The sequence below is a fragment of the Rhineura floridana genome, chromosome 3 (assembly GCF_030035675.1).
Source record: "Rhineura floridana isolate rRhiFlo1 chromosome 3, rRhiFlo1.hap2, whole genome shotgun sequence".
Lineage (NCBI taxonomy): Eukaryota > Metazoa > Chordata > Lepidosauria > Squamata > Rhineuridae > Rhineura > Rhineura floridana.
In genome coordinates, this window is record NC_084482.1 from 183,392,340 (window position 1) to 183,413,177 (window position 20,838).

Consider the following 20,838-nt stretch of genomic DNA (forward strand, 5'->3'; position numbering starts at 1 on the left):
CTTTTCCTCCAGGCCAGAGTTTCAGACCCATGGTTGCACCATATATGCATGTCTTTTTTAGGGGTGGGGGAGAATGGGATTGCAGGCAAAAATGGTAACTGGTGGAAAGGTGAAGCACCACCTCCAGTCACTCCAGCCAGGCACTTCACTGCAAGTCATCCCCTCTGGATGCAGCTTTGCAGCAGCAAAGTTGCAGCCAGGCATTTGGAAATGTGTTGGCATGTAGTATGTCATTTCGCTATAGCATAAAATTTGTAAAACATTATCTTGTGTCAGAAAATCTGATGGCGAATGGTGCAACTATTGTTTTTTTACAGGAATATAAAAATTCCTTTGTAAAACACCCTCATACTTGTGAGGTTTCAAAATTCTGAAGTGTTGGAAAATGGATGACTGATACAACCTTGCAATTACTTATGTGTACCTATACTCAGACATGCAAAATGCATAACTGGTGCAATATGGGAGCTTTCATGAATCTGTCGTGCTATTCCAAACACCCACATCTAGCCAGTGTCAATGATGGGACAGACCACTGTCCTTAGGAATGTTCTTTATTATATTAATCTTATGTTATAAGCATAACATATTGTACAGTGTACAAATAGTGAAAGTCCATAACTAATTTTTGGGCAAAGTTGGTTCTACTACATTTCAAATACTGGCTGAGAGAAAAACTATGTTGCTATTGGTTGGAAGCCAGCAAACTTTGAAATTAGTTTAAATTGAGTTAATGTCAGTAGGATGAGCACATGAAATTGTGAACTGGAGTACAATCACTGCTCTGAGTTTATTCCAGAGAAAGCTAGTAAATCCCATTGAAAAACAATGAGATTTTGGCACACAATTAAATATTTTAAGTCTCACTAATGTCACTCACTGATCCTGATCCAGAGATCTACATGAACAGTAATCAACTCTTACAAGACGACACAGAATAACAACAAAAAAGAGACTGTGTGTTTGTATTAATGACAGTATTTCAATCCAGGTGTAATCTAATATAGTGTTATCCCAAGAGCAGCCATTAAGGGATGTGTCAATTACAAATATTATGCACATGGAATGAAATCTAAATTTATAAATCACATGCACACATCCACCTTTAAATTATAAATGAAAATGACATCCAGTCCACACCTTTTAAGTCTGCAAACAAGAATTGAGTCTTTCCTGAATAATTGAAATAAGTAGCATTTATGTTCATTGGTGGAAATTTCGGGTCTGGCAAAAAAGTGCTTGATATGGGCATGTTTGCCTCCTTCTTAGCGATGGAAACAGATGGTATAGCACAGTGGGGAGGAGAGCCTGCCTGGGAGGCCAGAGTCTGTGAATTCAAATCCCCGCTCATGTCTCCTGGGCATAAAGGGCCAGCTAAAAATCACCCTCACAGTGAGTGGCTCAGGGGTTATGTGCCCGGCCACCTGCGCAGCTGTGGGCAAGGTGCATAGTCCCAAGGAGCCCAGTTGCCCCCCAGCTGACAGTTGCGGACAAGGAAGGGGATGGCTTGTGCAGCTGTGGCAAGTTGAGCAGGCCCTCGCCAGCTGGGGAGGACTAGCCTCAGAGGGAGGCAATGGTAAACCCCCTCTGAATACCTCTTACCATGAAATCCCTATTCATAGGGTCGCCATAAGTTGGGATTGACTTGAAGGCAATTTCCATTTAGTGATGGATATGAGGTATAGAGTGTAAAACATTTGTGTATTGTTTTCAGACTTAAGAGTCATAAAGTCATGGAAATTTCTTATGCTAAGATAGAGGTTTGGCAACTGTGAGTTTTTTCCATATGGTTCAAACTGTTGCTAAGGAGAGCTGGAGGAAAGGAGGCAACGGTAGATCAAATGGAAGAAAGTGGATGAGTATTTAACATGGGCCTCCTTCCAGGTCAGTTACTTCCAACAACTGCTGTTTGCTCCAGAAGTGAGTGCAAGGAGAACACTACATGCACGAGCAGAATGTGAAATCTCTCTGTAAGCAATTTGGAGGGGAAACACTATATTGTTTCCTTTAAGAATAACTGGTTGTCTTTGATAAATTTGAGGCTGTGCCCAAGAGATGCATATTAATGACATCATCAACAAAATATTTTTCCTCCCTATTTTTTAATTCAGGTAAAGGCTTAGGATTGTCTGGTCTACTTGTGTGTGTGTGTGGGGGGGGGCATTGCCACTCCACAAGATTTAAAAAAAAATCTTATGACTAGAGATCAGTGATAAAGAGCTCCAAGAAAAGGGAGTCATCCAAAATGAACTGGGCTAAGAAATGAAAACAATGAAGCAAGAGAAAGTGTTTATGTGTGTGACAGGATGTCTAGCATATTGAATGATGTTTAATAAGTTTGCCATCAAGGCACAGTTGCTCTCTCCCTAAGGGCATGATCCCAGATGAGACCAATGCTTTTTGATTTATATTAAGCAGGGAATAGCTGTGGGGCCAACTGAGTTAATGATTCTGTCGGTGTGCTGTGTTTCTCTAGGTTGCACCACGTGCATAGGTTAGTACATGCCTATAGGTTATTTAGTTCCAAGGTCAAAAATGAAGCAAATGTCTAAATGGAAAGTGAGGCATCTAAATTATTATTGTAGCAGATGTGGAATAGCAAAATTCTATGATACCATCAATCATTATCGCCATGTGTTTGAAGCTTCCAAGGATCTTCAAATTTGTCATGGGATGGGTTTTTGTTTTAAAAGACAAATGCCAAGGCATTTTACATTTTAAGATGTACATTATTTTAGATATAATTGCCTTCATTTTAACTGTATGACTGAAATGGAGAATGAAAATTGGTCAACTCAGCTTAGAGAAATAGATGTATAGGTCCACAGGGACATATTTAACTATCCATTTATAACTACTGCCTGGGGTATCACTAGCAAATAAGGTTACTTTAAGGAACTAGCATTTGTTAAAATGTCATTTATACTTTACTTGCAGAATCAATATAGCATGGAAGATTTTCTCATGCTCTCTTGCTATTTCTAAAGGGGATGGGGAAAAAAGGTATCACTTTATCAATAGTACGAGTGAATCAAAAGGAACAGTTTTCCATTTAACCTTTAAAAAATCTTTTCAGCAAAATGGTTGTATAGAAGTTATAACTGACAGGCAGGTGCAAATCAGCGCTCAGCAGATTGCTTGGGGGAATGAAATTTTAAGCGTTTTCTGGCCTGGTGGGGAAGCATGGAAAGGGCATCAGGATGACGTTAGACCCACTAACTTAGTTAGACTCACTTAATATTCCTACATATGTGCACTCATTAAATCCTATTCAGGCATTTGTTTTCCATGGGTACTGAATGTGTGATGGGAGCAGCAGGAACATGCAGGGCTAGACCTGTCCCTTTGATGACATCATTCATGTTGGCCATGACCCAGTCGACTCTCAGTCAGCACCAGTCTGAAAGGGTCTACTTCTACTTATATAGTGTTTACAACATAAGGATGGGAACCTTGGTCAATCAGGATTCCTGTCTCCATGGAGGAAGCTCTCTTTGCCAAGAGTGGTCAATGTGATGCCCTCCAGATGTGTTGTTGGACAACAGTTCCCATAAGCCTCAGCCAGCATGGACAATGGTCAGGGATGATGAGAGTTGTGGTCTATCATCATCTGGAGACACACATGTTCCCCAAACCTACTGTAGATCATCCACCTCAGATTTACACATTCAACCAAATGAGGTCTTCTTTTATCACTTTAGGTGGGGAATTGCATTTTTTATGTTCCCCCGATTAATTTTTTTCCAAAAAACCTGTCTTTGTACAGTGAACAAGCATATGAGGTAAAAGACTAAACTATGTATTATTGTTGTTGTTGCTGTTGTAATATCCCACCCTTTCTCCCAGTAGGAGCCCAGAGCGGCAAACCAGAATGTTTCTCCTTTGTGTTCTGCTTTTCTATATGCAGGAAGCTTTTTATGTGAGAAAGCATTAAACAAATTTTACTTGCTCGGCTGTAGTCTTTACTCAACAAGTTTTGGATGTCTTCTTCAATCTAATTGTGCTGAATGTGTGGCTTGGCTCTGAAATTCTTCATTTTACAATTCCCAGTTATGTTTTGTAGCTATTAGCTAGAATACTCCACACCCTCTGTGGAGGAATGTGGAGAAATATTATAGAACTAATGTAATTAGTGGCATTTAGAGGGCAAGGCATTCTACATGGACACATAACATGCCACCCTGGCTCCTGCTGGAGGAAGGGCAGGATATAAATCAAATAATAAAATAAAATAAATAATACAATTTTACCAATTCATGACAGGAAGATGGGTAGATTTTTTTTTTAAAAAAAAGGTTTTAGACAAACACTAAGTTTTTAGACATTTTCTAGTTTGTATTAATGTGAATACCATATACTGGTAACAGAAAACCCCACAAGATGCACAGTTCTAGGCAATTCTGACGATGTTTTGGTGTTAACTGAATAGTGTATGTGAAGCAAAGCTGTGTTGGAACAAGTTATCCACAGACCTTTTCTGGAGACAATCCTATAAAGCAGATCTCACACCAATCTGGAATTTAGCTAATGGGATCAAATCTTGGAAAGCTGACATATGGAACCCTTTTCAAGTGAATTTCCTATATATGTGTATGTGTGCTCAGGAGATCACATTTAAAAGGCATCCCATGAGCACCAGAGCTTATGTCACTCAAGGTACTCTGATAAATGGTAGTTCTGTCAGCCAAGGTAGTTCTGACAAAAGCCTCAAGGCCATACAAAGAACTCCAAGGTTATCTATCTTTATTTTACACAATATTGTTGGATAGCAATATCTAAGTTGTATATACACCTTGAAAATAATCTCAGTCTAAAACAATTATTTGTTACCAAGTTTTAATAATATTTGGAAAGGAAAAACACCATTTTTAGTGGCAGGGCACATGCTTTGTATGCAGGAGGTGCAGGTTTATTAATCCATGGCATCTCAGACAGGGCTGGGAAGGACTCCTGCCTGTAACTCTGGAGAGTGCTGCCTGTCAGTGGAGACAAAACTGATCTAGATGGACCAAAGGCCTGATTTGGTATAAGGCAGTTTCATGTGTTCCCAATATCTTCAAAAGATATTGGTAAATTAATCTAGTAACTGTAAAGATCAAATCAGTGGTCTACCCAATCAAAGCCATACATTACGTGAGAAAATGAAATGAAAGGACTGTAATCTTATTATGATAGCCTTTATAGTTTATCAGGAGACAACCACAATAATTCCAAAAAGACTTTTTTAAAAAACATTGACTTTTTTAGGTTTAAGGCAAGAGTGGGGAGCTTTTGACCCTCCAAATATTGTTGGACTACAGCTCCCATCATGCCTGACCATTGCTCATACTGACTGGGAATGATGGGAGTTGGGAATCCAACAGCATCTGGACAGCACCAATATGGCTACTTCTGTTTTAAGGAGTCAAAAGCTGTGTACAGCAGACAATATACAAATCTTCACAACAGTCTGGGTTTAGCTCACACTGAGAGCCATTCCATATAGAATTACCCCAAGTCCTGATGAAAGGAATCTTGACAGATTGTAAAATAGTAAGCATGTGCTTGTTATTTTTAGTTAGCTAGTAAATAAGCATTAGGACCAAGTCTATATCTATGCTAACAAAGCATTCCTAAACATGTTTAGTTTCCAGTAAGTGTATGTAGGATTTTAGCCTGAAGTGGTGCAACTTTGCTTCAAGCAATCCCTATGCTTCTGCTTTTTACCAAGATGCTTATTTGGCCACTTATATTTACATACAATACAAATTAGTGTTTGGCTATAAAATAGTATGACATATGAAGGATTCCCTCCCCCCTTTAGACAGGTCACAGGCACCATGGCATGTAGAAGCCCTCATTATAGACCTTGCATTTCCACAGCCAGAACTTCATTTGCACTGCAATCCAATATTACCTGGGAATAAGTCTCATTGAACTTCTGTGTAGGTATGTTTAAGATGTGTAAGATTGTGCTGCACACCACTATTTACTAGTTGCTAGAGGCCACAGAAGCTGCAGACTGGGAACTTCAGTGAACAAAAAAGATGGAGTAAGCAGTTAATGGAAAGGTGATGGAGCCAGAGAAGGTGCAGCATATAAGACACATGGGGTCTCCCCACTGTAATGCCATCCAAGTTGTTTGTATCTCATCCAGAACAGAACATGCTAATCCCATACTTAGTGTTTTTCCCCATTTCATTGAAAGTCTACAGAAATATTACTGCAAACCACAGAACGTTCAAAGTACATAAAGAAGCCAGGCAATGTGGGAAGCATTTTGACTGATACAGAATTCACAGTGCAAACTCTGATTTCTAAATAAAAATAAAAATTGTCACTTTGTGAAAAACCCAGATCATGAATGAATTAAGTCCCAATGTCAGACCTTTCTTACCTGGGATGGGAATAACAGGAATGGTTTCGTTTGGCACCACTCGAGGTGAACTGCTGTCCTCCACATAGAAATGAGCTGTCTGAAAACATTTTCTGTGAACAGGAGAGAGATATCATCAGTGCTTTCAGGGTTCTCTGATATTTTTGTCCACGCTGGACATTTGTATCAGGCACGGGATCTCTCTCTCTCTCTCTCTCTCTCTCTCTCTCTCTCTCTCTCTCTCTCACACACACACACACACGCACATAAAAAAAGTTGTATTTCTGATTTTGTAATATCAGTGACCCTTCAACAGACACTGAAATGTGCTGCTACCTGTTATCATAAACCAGCATTTGATTTAGGAGTCCAGGAAGTTTAGCAGTAGAGAGCTTGTGGCTTTATTTAAAAAGTAAACTTTTGGGTGTGAATTATTGCTAACAACAGCTAACCCCCCCCCCCCGAAACAATAACATTCCTGTTGGAGATGAGTAGAACCATACCACTTTATTTCAGGTAAAATGTGGGCAGTTTCTAGAGCAGAACATGCATCATAGGTGCATTACTTTCGTAGGAAAGTTGCAATCTAACCAAGACAGAACTTTCCCTCGTTCAGTTCTGTGCCACTGCACAATTCCCTTTCCCAGGCTTCTCCAGCAAAACAGCAAGAATCAAACATGCTGCTAAGCAAAAGCCTCTGGTAGATGTCAACCCAGCTTCCTCCCCCCCCCCATCAAAAGTGACTCTGAAAAGGCCAGAGGACAACTGAGATACAGCAGACCAATACTCCCGACAGCCAAATTTAAAGACCTGAATCCACCTCCCTAGCGCTTTGTTTCTTTTTTCTTTTCTTTTTTACCTGTACTTAATGCAAAGCAGAGAGCACAAGCTGGTCATCACAGAGAAGGCACTGAGGAGAAGAGCATCCAGAGATCCAATGAGCCTCTGCATGGTGATGCTAAGCAAGGCAGGGTTTTCCAGTAGCGTCACTGCTCATTGCTGCCTTAATGAGCTGCTTCAGGCTGGGACTGAATATTTAATGAGCCTTGCTCAGCAGGAGCAGCTATTGTGACAGGAGAAGGGGCTGCTCTCAGCTGTCAAGAGCTCTTAACAATAGTCTGGACTGAGCAAGGAGAGAGCCCTTTTCCTGCCTCCCTTAATGAACTGCTCCTCAGCACCTGTGCAGAGTCCTGAACGCCACTTGCGATTAGCTTCCCCGGCACGCAAGCAACTGCCTCTGCTTGTAAAGGTTTGCAGCAGTCTCTCTGCTACGCAGCACGGCTTCTGGAACTAGGGCCAAGCAGAAAAGCCCACTCCATCCAGTCAGCTTTGCTGACACTGTCAAAGCAGTTTGCCCTGCCATTGTTTCCAGAATAGCGATGCATAGCAGTGGGCTTTTAAAAAGAAAAAGGGGAAAAGGCAATGCAACTCACAGAGCTTTCAAAGGCCAACTGAATCTCTTGCAAGAAGTTGTGCAAATGCATACAGCAGGCCTTAAATGTTTGGGCTGTACTAGCAATCAAGCAGAGCTTGGAAAAGTTACTTTTTTGAACTACAACTCCCATCAGCCCCAGCCAGCATGGCCACTGGATTGGGCTGATGGGAGCTGTAGTTCAAAAAAGTAACTTTTCCAAGCTCTGCAATCAAGGCAAGGGCTGTCAGATCAAAATGTTGAAAATAAGGGGACCGACGAAGCTCTGGCAGTATTCATTAAATGTTTTGAATCTGACCACCATTTTCTGCTTTCTCTTCCAACCCAGTGCCAAGCAGGTGTCCTACTGGTAAGCATGTGGAGATCGTCTATGCAGAGAGAACAGGCCTTTTCCATATCAGCTCTGTTTCTATGGAATGCTATCCCATGTGAGGCCTGCCTGGCACCAACTTTGTCATTGTTTCAGTGGCAGGCAAAAACATGTTTTGGTTTTCTGGGCATGTGGGCATCACCAATGTTTGGATGTTTTTATTTTGACTGCTTATAATGTGTTTATGTGTTTTTATTATATTTATTCTTGCTGTAAATTGCTTTGGGAATTTTTGTTGGGAAGTGATACATAAGTTAAATAAACTTAACCTCTCCTCACCTCATCAGTTGTGTACAGACAGCCTAGTGCTCCATGCAAGGATCTGTGGGACTGGGGTGATAATGCTCAAGCTGACATGTGCATTGGAAAAGACCACACATTTTCTGACCTACCCCCTCCTAAAATTATGCAAAGGGAAACAAGGCAAGAGCACCTTTTCCAGAGCCCATGTAATCTCAAAATCACTTTGGGATCATGGTTTAATGAGGGTGGAGCCACACCATAAACCCAAGGTGGATAGGTGAGGGTCCTCTGCAGTTCACATTCAACCAACCTGGATCTTGGCTGATGGGTGGACAAAGGAACCAGAATATTATCCCTCTTGAGAAATTTGAGCTCCCTCCCACTTCCAGGAATCTCATGCAGAAACCACTAACGTGTAGTTTTTAAAAGGAGGGGGCATCCATCATGGTCACTGGAGCTGTAAAAAAAGTGGTGTCACAGTGGAGCTGTGATAAAAGCTTGTGGGGCATGCACACACACATATTTATGGCTCACCTTTCATCTAAGTGGAATCCAGGGAGGGGTATAAAATATTGACTGCATAAAACCACATAATACACAACAATAAAACACAGAAATCCTCTGAAACAATAGGAACAGCTTAAAACCACAAAGCAGGCTAATCAAACTCCCACATTTCATCCTGAACTACCTCTATGGAGCTCAGGATATTGTACTTCTGAGTTATCCTATTTCCTCCCCTCTACACGACAACCCAGTGATGTAGATTTTAGGTTGAAAGATTGTGGCTGGGTGAAGGCCACCCACTGTACATAAGAACCTAAGAAAAGCTTGCTGGATGAGGCCAAAGGGTCATCTAGTCCAGCATCCTGTTCTAATAGTGGCCAACCAGATGTCCATGGGAAGCCCACAAGCAGGACCTGAGTGCAACAGCATGCTCCCCTCCTATGGTTTCCAGCAACTGGTACTCAGAGGCATGCTGCCTCCCACAGTAGAGGTAGAATACTGCCTTATCCTCCATGAACTTGTCTAACCCTCTTTTGAAGCCATCCAAGTTGGTGGCCGTCACTGCCTTCCTTTTGTGGGAGCAAATTCCATCGCTTAACTATGTGTTGTGTCCTATGTACTTTCTTTTGTCTATCCCGAATCCTCTAACATTCAGCTTTGATGGATGTCCATGAGTTCTAATGTTATGAGAGAGGGAGAAAAAAACTTTTCTCTATCCATTTTCTCTATGCCACGCATAATTTTATGTACTTCTATTGTGTTGCGACTTTGTGTCATGGCTCAGTGAGGAATGGAATCCAAGTCTCTAAAATTCAAGTCTGATCTTCGATTCACTACACCACACAGGCGCTCGGGGATATTGTTAATAGCAACATCTGCCAGCCCTCAACAACTGTGCACTTATGATGAGTAATGAAACCAAGGGCAGCTCAATTCACAGAACCACTGGAACAATATACAGCCACCGAAGATCACATTCTATAGCCTAGTTTTACTCACAAGCAGATTGCTGCTTCTACACCGACCATCTCATAATAACTATACTTTTCTGGAAATTCTAGTCTGGAGGGAACTGATGCCTAGGAATCCAAGTTGTGTGATGTATGCCCAAATATGTGTGACCTACGTGAGGTATAGGCAAATATTCCTATACAGATTAGTTTCTTTCTTCCCCGAAAGCTTGACGGCTCTTTCCTTTCCTGCTCACAAGTAAAGTCAGACTTTGTTTCTACTCAGGCTGCCTTTACTATGGACTAAGAACACCCTGGGGGGCACAAAGGGGAATAAATCAGTCATAGTAAGGGGAAGGCCTATGCATATGGATCAGGCAGAATGTGCATGTGTTTGATGCATTCAGGATTTTCTCCTTTGAGTAAATTATTCAGCAAATCCATGGAGGATGGTTTTTAATACCTCGTTCTTCATTTCAGTATTTTTTTTAGATTCCTCCCCCTCCGAATAACAAGGAAAAGAAAAAGTAGTAATCTCACAGTTTATATTCCCCCATACTGTTCTATATAAAAGTCACATTTAATAATACCCAAGCTAGTATGATACATATTGATCTTGGTGTGTTTAACACTGAACCTTGTATGGGCCCCCCATATAACTAAGAAAATGTGACCAGGCTAACAAAAAGCCCACCAGGCTTGCCTGAGTTTGGCTTATCCTGATCTAATTAGTTCAATCCATTGTCCTTTAAATACTGAAATGTGTTTCTTCCAATTTTGAGCAATTGAATGTTCAGCTGCACTTGGGCTTCTGATATTATTTATTAGAAGAACAGCATGTCAGACTAATATATACCATCTGCCATGTTGGCAAGTGGCTTCAAAAAATTAATCCTAAAAATATTGTGTGTGTGTGTGTGTGTGTGTGAGAGAGAGAGAGAGAGAGAGAGAGAGAGTTTATGATCATATGAAATCTGAGAATATTCAGATAATCATGTTAACCACACCCAGGTGATTGTTCACCACCAATGAGTTCCCTGAAGATGTTCAGAACCAGGTGATGATACAAAGTGATGACAAAACACCATGAATCAGCCTTTCACCTAGCTACAGGATTCTCTCATACAAATACTTACTAGCTGTTAGAAAAACCCCAAATGGCTATAACTGATTCATTCCATTGGCTCAGGGCACATGTAAAGCTGCCGTATCGTCTAGCTGTGGTTGAATTATCAGGAACTCCTCACAAGCCCTTGGACTGCTTCCCCCACACCTACTGCCCAGTGCAGACACTGCTCTTTCAGTTCTGTAGCTAACTATCATCAGTGTTACATGTACTCCAACATTTTCTTTGTAACAGCCATCTGTCACAAACTGCCCCATGGGAAGGATGCCAGGAGCGCAAGGGAGGCAGGCAGAAACTACCTCAGAACCAGATCCAGCGAGACTCTCCCTTCTTCCCCTCCACAAGGTTATCAACCACAAACTACCCTGTAGAAAAGACTGCATATCAATAACTGGAAGGAAAGGAAGGGAAGGGGAGAAGAGTCTCTCAATGTTTAGGCAATCAGGCAGTGTTACATCTGCACCTGCTGCACTTTCAGCAATGCCTTCTTTAAAATATAAGTGAAAAACCTTAACTGCTGTGCCAAGACTGCAGAACTGTGCTCAAGTATCTGGGACTAACAGTGCAATCCAATACATGTCTACTCAGAAGTAAGCTCCATTGGGTTCAGTTGGACTTACTCCCAGGTAACTGTATTTTTTGTTGTGTGAAAACCAGTGGCGCTCATTTTAGAATAGACAGGCTTAGGGTCATGATGTATGTGATCTACATGCCTCCCTGAGTCACCTTTCTGTTCCTTTAACAAAGGCAGTCCCCTATGTGTGGGCAGATCACTATTTGCACACATACTCATGTATTTGCTTATAATACCGCATAACAGCAAATAACTTTCTAAGATCATAGAAAAGCAATGCTTTAGTTTATCACAAAATCTGGGAATGGTCAGCTAAAAACAGTATCAGGAGGGACCTGATCCTGCTTTTTTATGTAACAAGGTATACGTTGGCCACTATAAAAAGCATTTCAGTACCTATAAGGAAATTCAGATTTCTGAATGTGCTCAAAAATGTGCGACAAAAAACATTCTGCATGAGAATCCATCCAAACCTGCAGGTGTGGTGTGGTCCTTGAGAAACTGCACAGACCCTTGTTCTGGCAAGCAAACAAATGATATCTTTCTTGCTGGTACTGCGGTAAGTGTAGACAAGCAAGGACATCATGGAATGAGGATAAGTGCCATTCCGTGCGTGGCAGGTGTGGGGAACCTTTGGGCCTCCAGATGTTGCTGAACTATAGCTCCCATCGTCCCTGACTACTGGCTATGCTTGCTGGGGCTGATGGAAGTTGTAGTTCAGCAACAAAGGTTCCCCACGCCTGATATATGGGGATTGGAAATGCTTTTCAGTGCATCGGCTCCCACTTTTTCCCTTCCCAAATGCCTCATTCTGATTCTTTCAAAATTTAATGATAGATAGTAAAGGCTTCAATAGTGAGAAGTGATGTAGCAAAAGCAATTAGGAGCTACAACGCAAGGTCTGAGTGAATGATATCAATGAGATTAAACGGGAAACCTATTAACATAACCATCATCCAAGTCTATGCTCCAATGGCAAATGCAGAAGAAGAGGAATTGGAGAGATTTTACACAGAAGTACAGGAAGAAATTGATCACACACCAAAACAAGATGTGCTGATAATCATGGTGGACTGGAATGCAAAAGCAGGGAACAGAGAAGAACTAGGAATTATGGGGAAATGAGGCTTAGGAGACAGAAATGAAGCAGGAGAAAGACTTATTGAATTCTGTGAAGCCAATAATTTGTTTCTTGTAAACACAGTTTTTGAGCAACCGAAAAGATGACTGTACACATGGACATCACCAAATGGTCAATATAGGAATCAAATTGATTATATAATTGGTAGCAGAAGATGGAGAGTTCCATACTTTCTGCAAAAACAAGACCAGGAACAGACTGCACTACAGATCATGAACTGGTCGTATCGAAAATCAGAGTAAATCTAAAGAAGAACAACAAAGCAATCATAATGCCAAAATACAATTTAAATAACATCCCAGAAGAATAAAAAGATCAAATAAGGAACAGGTTTGAGGCTTTAAACTTAGTTGACAGAGAACCAGAACTATAGAGTGAAGTCAGAGACATTATCAGGGAAGAATGCAAAAAGACAATACCTCTAGTTAAAAAGAGAGAAAGACCTCAATGGATGACTGAAGAAACTCTTAAAATGGTTAGAGAGAAGGAAAGCTAAAGCAAGAGGAGATAGAAACACAGTCAGAACCCTAAATGCAACAATACAGCAACTAGTACGTAGGGACAAAGAAAACTATTACAATAGTTATTGTATAGAAATAGAAGAGGACAACAAAAAGGGTAGAACAAGAGCCCTATTCCAAAAGATTAGAAAAACGAAAGGAAAATTTAAACCAAGACTAGGGATACTAAATAATCAACAGGGGAACACATTGACTGACCGAGATGAAATAAAAGGAAGATGGAAGCAATACACTGAAGAACTCTGTAAAAGAGATGCCAGGATGACAGATTCATTCATGGAGGAACTATATGATGAAGAACCAGAAATTTTAGAATGTGAGGTGAAAGCTGCAAATACTTGGAAGAAACAAATCACCAGGAATAGATGGCATAACAATAGAGTTGCTACAAGCTACTGAGACTGAATCTGTCAAAATCTTGACAAGAATTTGTCAAGAAATATGGAAAACTAAACAATGGCCCACAGACTAGAAGTGTTCAATATATATCCCAATTCCAAAGAAAGGGGATGCCAGGGAATGCAGTAATTATCGAACTATTGCCTTAATATCCCATGCAAGTAAAGTAATGCTCAAGAGTCTACAACAAAGGCTCTTACCATATATGGAGCGAGAAATGCCAGACGTCCCAGCTGGATTTAGAAAGGGAATAGGCAACAGAGATCATATTGCAAACATACATTGGATAATGGAACAGAGCAAGGAATTTCAGAAGAAAATCACCCTGTGCTTTATAGATTACAGCAAAGCCTTTGACGTGTAGATCATGAAAAACAATGGAATGCTTTAAAAGAAATGGGGGTGCCACAGCATTTGATTGTCCTGATGCGCAACCTATACTCTGGACAAGAGGCCACTGTAAGGACAGAATATGAAGAAACCGACTGGTTCCAAATCGGAAAGGGTGTGAGACAGGGGTGTATTTTATCACCCTAATTGTTTAATCCATATGCAGAACATATCATACGGAAAGCAGGATTGGACCAAGATGAAAGAGGTGTGAAAATTGGAGGGAGAAATATCAATAATTTAATATATGCAGACGATACCATACTACTAGCAGAAACCAGTAACGATTTGAAATGAATGCTGATGAAAGTTCAAGAGGAAAGCACAAAAGCTGAATGTCAAAAAGACTAAAGTAATGACAACAAAAGATTTATATAACTTTAAAGTTGACAATGAGGACATTGAACTTGTCAAGGATTATCAATACCTCAGCACAGTCATTAACTCAAATGGAGACAATAGTGAACACTAAAGTCAGGATCATTCAGACCATGGAATTCCCGATCTCTATGTATGGATGTGAAAATTGGACAGTGACAAAAGCGGATAAGAGAAAAATCATCTCATCTGAAATGTGGTGTTGGAGGAGAGCTTTGTGAATACCAGGGACTGCGAAAAAGACAAATAATTGGGTGTTAGAACGGTCACCAGAAGCCAGAATGATGAAACTGAGGTTATCATACTTTGGACACAACATGAGAAGACATTATTCACTAGAAAACACAATAATGCTGGGAAAAACAGAAGGGAGTAGAAAAAGAGGAAGGCCAAACAAGAGATGGATTGATTCCATAAAGGAAGCCACAGACCTTAACTTACAAGATCTGAACAGGGTGCTTCCTGACAGATGCGTTTGGAGGTCGCTGATTCATAGGGTCGCCATAAGTCGTAATCGACTTGAAGGCACATAACAACAAAGTAAAGGCTGGACAAATTCAGGCTCAAAAATAAATCAACAATCCTTAATTTCATCACTGGAATATCTAAACATTGTGGATTTCAGTGGACTTTTGTATCCTTTTAGCTTAACAACAACAAAATCTAGCAAGGGCTCTGAGCAAGGAAGGACACATACACACGACTCCCTCAACAGGTCCAGGGCAGGTTCCTGAGAGGTGTCTATGGGTGTGGGCTGAGCTGTCCTCTGTTCATGAACTCAATGCAAGGGATCCTCCAAACCATTCCACCCATATCCCCCACGAAGCCTTGCCCTTGACACCAAAGACCCATCATGACTCCTGTTTCCTTCCCTCCCTCTCCAGCATCCAGGTTTTCTCCTCCTCTTGCTTTGGTAGTGTTGGTGGTTAACCAAGGAGACACAATAATGTGCACGAACAAATTCACATCTCATTTTTAAAAATCCACAATGCTAATATAGCATAGTTGGATATTAAAGCCTTTAGGAATAGAATGGCTTAAATGATCCCTTCAATGAAGCATCAAAAAGTGTTGTATTTTTGAGCCTGTCAGATCCTTCTTACAATAATTAATAAAAATAGAGCAATTTATGATAAATTTGTTTTGTTGTCTCTGTAGCATTTATTGCCATCATGTTTTCATACTTCTAGAACATCCTTTGCCTTGCTGGCTGTCACTGATGTGGAGTTGCAGTTTGAAAATGCCTGGAGGGCACCAGGTTGGCAAAGCCTGTTCTAAAATGATAAGATGTCAGACACTTACTTTCAAGTATTAATGCTGTCATTTTTCACAGGTATTCTTTGAGCTCTTCGGCCATAAAAACACTCCTTGAGGAGCTCACACAGCCAAGATGCCTGTTGTCTACACTTGCAATGACTCCTAATGATATATTTATTATAGTCATCATTTGTGTAAGGTCAAGGTACTTAAGATATGTCCTCAGATGGCAGAAGGAACTGATCTTGAATGACTGTATTTGAATAAGAACTCAAATCCAAATGGAACAGAAGTATACAGTTCCAAACTTAGTGAAATACTTTTTAGACTTGAAGAAACAATTCTACAACCTCATTCTTGAAATGACATTCTTCATTCTAATTCCAGAACAATCCACCCTGCCCACACGTTTTCTGCAAATTACTGAGAACTCTGTTGTCTTTGAAAGAGACCAGTGTGCTCAGTGAAGCAGACCCTCTATTCTCTCAGCACAGCCTCCCCAAACCCCATATGCTTTATTTTTTGGCTGGCTTCCTCAGGGAACAATAACTGTGTGAGATCTCAGACATCAGACAAGCCATTGTACATATGGGGTGGGGGAGATGGAGGGGGATGGAGTACAAAAAAGACACAAAATTGTGTTTTTACTCAGTGACTTTAACAAATTTATAACATTTAGAATAGCCAAGTGTTTTATCTTAGTCCTGCAAATGCGGGTAGACTTTAAAAGGGCATATATGAATGAAAAAGGATATACATATCTATTTTTCTCACGGAACAACACTCTCTGCTGTTTCTATTTTGTTAATGTTGTTAATGACTTGATGTGTAATGGCTACCGGCTATATCACAGTAACTCTGACTAAGTTTGAGTTTAAATCCCCACAGAACAAGGATGGTTTCGAAGTACTGAATTCTGACAGCAGCAGAGTACGTGTGTTTAGGAACAGGTACAGATTCTTTGCAAGATTCCTCCTCAGCTACCAGATTCTTTGCAAGCTGAACAACCATAAAATACTGCCAAGAAATAAAATGGAAATGGAATATGTAAGATAATCAGGGGTTCATCCCCTCCCTTTGTTGCAGAAACCAGAAGCCAGGCAGATTTTTCTAGGATAGTCTTCCACCATCCCGGTGCCCTCCAAATGTGTTGGATGGTCGTGCTGGCTGGGAATGATGGGAGTTGTAGTCAAAAAGATCTTGAGTGCACCAGGTTGAGGAAGACAATTCGAAGAGCTCACATGAAAAGCGGTAGAGGTACGGATGTATGTACAGTCAGAGAAGAGATCCTATTTTTGCTGGTGTGGTCTGGTCTCCAATTCCTGCTTTCACTCCAGGAATGCTTAACCAAGAGGGGCTGGGGCTAAAACATGCCTGGAAATCATAGCCTTAGTGAGCTCTTCCTCCAGTGACTGGCCACTGGTGACAATTAGCAAAGTCAAAGGCAGGGTTGGCCAGGTCTTTCACACAAGCAGCACAGATAGGAGGAGGAGGAACACCAACTTCTTGCTCTCTTCAGCAACCCAAGTGAGAGTCACCCAGACCATTTTTTTTAGCCAGTTGCTATTGGGCATCTGGATTGTTGCACCCCTGAAGGTAATGATCCATCACATAAACCTCTTGTGGGAAAATATTACTTGAGAACACTAGTATTCAGAGGCATACTGCTTCTGAATATGAATGTTCTGTTTAGCTATCATGACTCGTAACTACAGTCCTCCTTGAATTTGTCTAACCCCCTTTTAAAGACATATTGTGGTCACGACCACATCTTGGAGCAGTGAACTGCATCAATTATTATATAGTGGGCATCAGTGTTGGGCCCCCGGTATCAACCTGAGGGTGCTGGGTGTTGGCACCAACATTACCTGCTAAACTATGACATGTGAAGCAGCTCTTACTGGATTCTGCTAATCCACATTTTCATTAACAACATGTGCCATTGAAGACTTAGTGCACAGATGTGGCCATGTGCAGTATATACTTTGCATATTTAAAACATCTGTTCCTCCTACACCTATATAAGAACATCAAAACTGGCAACAACTTCTCATGAAGTATTCGCAACCTAAAAGTACAACGGATGCATATCAAGACCAACACAGAATTAACCAAAAGGCCAGCATGTGTAAGCCTCAACGAAGTGAACAGGGGCTATAGAGAAGCAATGATTGGGGGACAGTGCCTCAGGACGACACCTGCCAGCAGTCTGCAAAGCATTAGATAGGGTCATCAGTCACTGATTTTTACGAGCAAATCATGTGGACTCTGGCAATTAAGAAGCCTACAAAGAGAAAACCCACATGAAAAACCAATCTATTGAATATTAATGAGCTCCAAGCCTGTCTGTGTGATACTCTGCTCATGTGAGAGAGCATCTGTGAGCATCTTGCTCACAGAGGACACAAAGGGGCCAAAAATATATTTCCCCCCCCCCAGGCTTTTGCTGCAAGGGTCCAGTTGAAAGCTTCCAAAAGGTGGCAAAAGATCCAGCGATCAGTAGAAGGAAATTAGAATGGGAATGCAAGAGCAGAATGAAGTACTAAAGCAGAAAGCACATCATGTCCTTCTGTGATTTAAGTCCATATATCGTGTACATCAGTATAGCTGCACTCAATGGTCAGGCTGACAAGCTTCCTACTATGAGTCCTGTTATGTACATGTAGCTAGAGTGCGGGGCTGGAGAGCTGGCAGCCTGCCTCACAAGCCCTACACCCTATCTTCAGGGGCACACCCTCTTTGGCCCCACTTCACCTTTCCTGTGCTCCTCCACAGTTGTTTACTGGCCATCCACCCCGTTTCCCTGATGCTGAAGGGACTGCAGTGAGAAGGAGGAGATGGTGAGACAAGAGAAGGCTTCATGAGAAGGGGAAGCCTGTTGCAGAGAAAGGGAGGGATGGGAATAGAGTGGAAGAGACAACCAGGCAGGAGGAAAAGAGCAGCCCTTTTGCAGAATATATGGCAGAGAAGGAGAAAAAGAGGAGATACAGGAGCATAGGAAGCTGCCTCGTACGGTCAGAGCATTGGTCCATCTAGATCAGAATGGTCTATACTCTGGCAGCGGCTCTGCAGAGTTTCAGGCTCTTCTTGGAGATGCCAGGGCTTAACCAAAGAAGAGTCCTGCTGGATCAGGCCATTTACTCCAGCACCCTATTCTCACAGTGGCCAACCAGATGCCTATGGGAAGCCTGCAAGAAGGACCTGAGCGCAACAGCACTCACCCCACCTGTGATTCCCAGCATCTGGTATTCAGAGGCAAATTGCCTTAGACCAGCCTTTCCCAACCAGTGTGCCTCCAGATGTTGTTGGACTACAACTCCCATCAGCCTCAGCCAGCATTGCCAATGGTCAGGCAAGATGGGAATTGTGGTCCAACAACATCTGGAGGCACACTGGTTGGGAAAGGCTGCCTTAGACAGTGGAGGTAGCCATCATAGCTAGGAGCCACTGATAGCCTTATCCACCATGAATTTCTTTAATCCTCTTTTAAAAATCCAAGTAGGTGGCCATCACTACGTCTTGTGGGAGTGAATTCCACAGTTTACCTATGTGCTGTGTGAAGAAGCACTTTCTTTTGGCTGTCCTGAATCTTCCAACATTGAACCTGGGATCTTTGGCAGGTAAAGTAGATGCTGTACCACTGAGCTACAGTCTTTCCTCTGTGTAGAAATTATGGGTGGAGGGGAGATGAAGGTGTGCATGTGGCAGGCAGAGAAATACAGAGGAGTGAAGTTGAGCAATGAGCCAGGCTATTACAGCACCAGCAGGAGGTGAAGAGGATAGATCTACAAACTTTGCATTTGCTGTTATGGAGCACAAACATGAATCCCTACCTACATAGGTTTTGACAGACCAAATCATTTACTGCATTGGAATGATTTTTTTTGGAATCAGTAGGCAAAAGATCTGAGGTCTATTTTAATTTTGAAAATACTGGCAAATGTACAGGAAGCATCACTGTGCATATAAAAAAGTCCCATTAAATGTAAAGAAATCTTTATAACACACACTGTGTAATCATTTCAGCTATGCATTGGTCTTTTAATAAATTTGTCAACATGCTGAAAATAAACCACCCCAGCCAACAGAAACATTTAAGAAAATCCATTACATACCATTATTAAGACAAGTTCAGTTGCTCTACTTTAGTTTCTCTGTCCACTGGCAACCACACTGAATCTAGCAACTGCTTTCTCACAGAGTGAAAAGAAATTGACACTTGGCATAGTTGACAGAAACATTCTCCATACAGAAGAAACCCAATTTGGGGAAAAACAACAAACCAGCCTTCATGGTAATTAAAAAATAATAATGGAAAGTGCTCACTGACAGCATAAAAAAATATAAAGCAACATGCAATACTTTCCCTATAATTGTCATCATCAACTACTTTTGCTACTTCTTTTTATTTACTTATTCTGTGTTCCATGCCAGTTAGCTTACCTTTGATGCAACCACACATTTAAGATCTTAGCACGTGCCACTAGGTGCCATACAGGGATGTGAGACAGGGCCTTCTCTGTGGTGGCACCCTGGTTACGGAATTCCTTGTTGTCTGAGGCCACATCTGCACTATATGTTTAAAACTATAACATACCACTTTAAACAGTCATGGCTTTTCCAAAAGAATCCCAGGAACTGTAGTTTGTTAAGGGTGCTGAGAGTTGTTAGGACACTCCTATTCCCCTCACAGAGCTATGGTTCTTAGACTGATTTAGCAAACGGACTCTCTTCCCAGGGCATTCTGATAAACAGTGTTGTATAATTGAAGACTGCATACTCCTGCAGCTACAAAATTTGATCTAATGAAAAAATCTTACATAAATGATGTTTACAAACTATGAGAGAAAATGCCCTACATTATTCACAAATATATTATAAAATAAACATATGATAATTGGGGGGGGAAATCTCCTGCAGTTAAGCCTCACATATATTTTCCTGTACTGGTTCATTAGTAGTTGTACAATATAGGATGCTTAAACTGCATTTTTATTCAGAAGTCAGCCCCCCACCATGTTCAAATACTCCTGGTTAACCACGCACTGGAGCATGGGAACTTGGAAGGTGCCTTATACTGAGTCAAGCCATGGGTCTATCTAGTTCAGATCTGTCTGCAGTGACTTCTCAGGGTTTCACATACGAGTCTTTCACAACCTTAACTGGAGATGTCATGGACTAAACCTGGAACGTTG

General features: G+C 41.3%; 1 protein-coding gene across 3 annotated transcripts in view; it reads right to left on the reverse strand.

Moving 5' to 3' along the window:
• Positions 1-20,838, reverse strand: part of PTPRG (protein tyrosine phosphatase receptor type G) — an 828,925-nt gene that overhangs the window by 79,991 nt on the left and 728,096 nt on the right. For all 3 annotated transcript variants that reach the window (XM_061618739.1, XM_061618737.1, XM_061618738.1), the window contains exon 14: positions 6,377-6,468. In XM_061618739.1, coding sequence (XP_061474723.1) covers positions 6,377-6,468 — 92 coding nt within the window. The remainder of the gene's footprint in view (positions 1-6,376; positions 6,469-20,838) is intronic.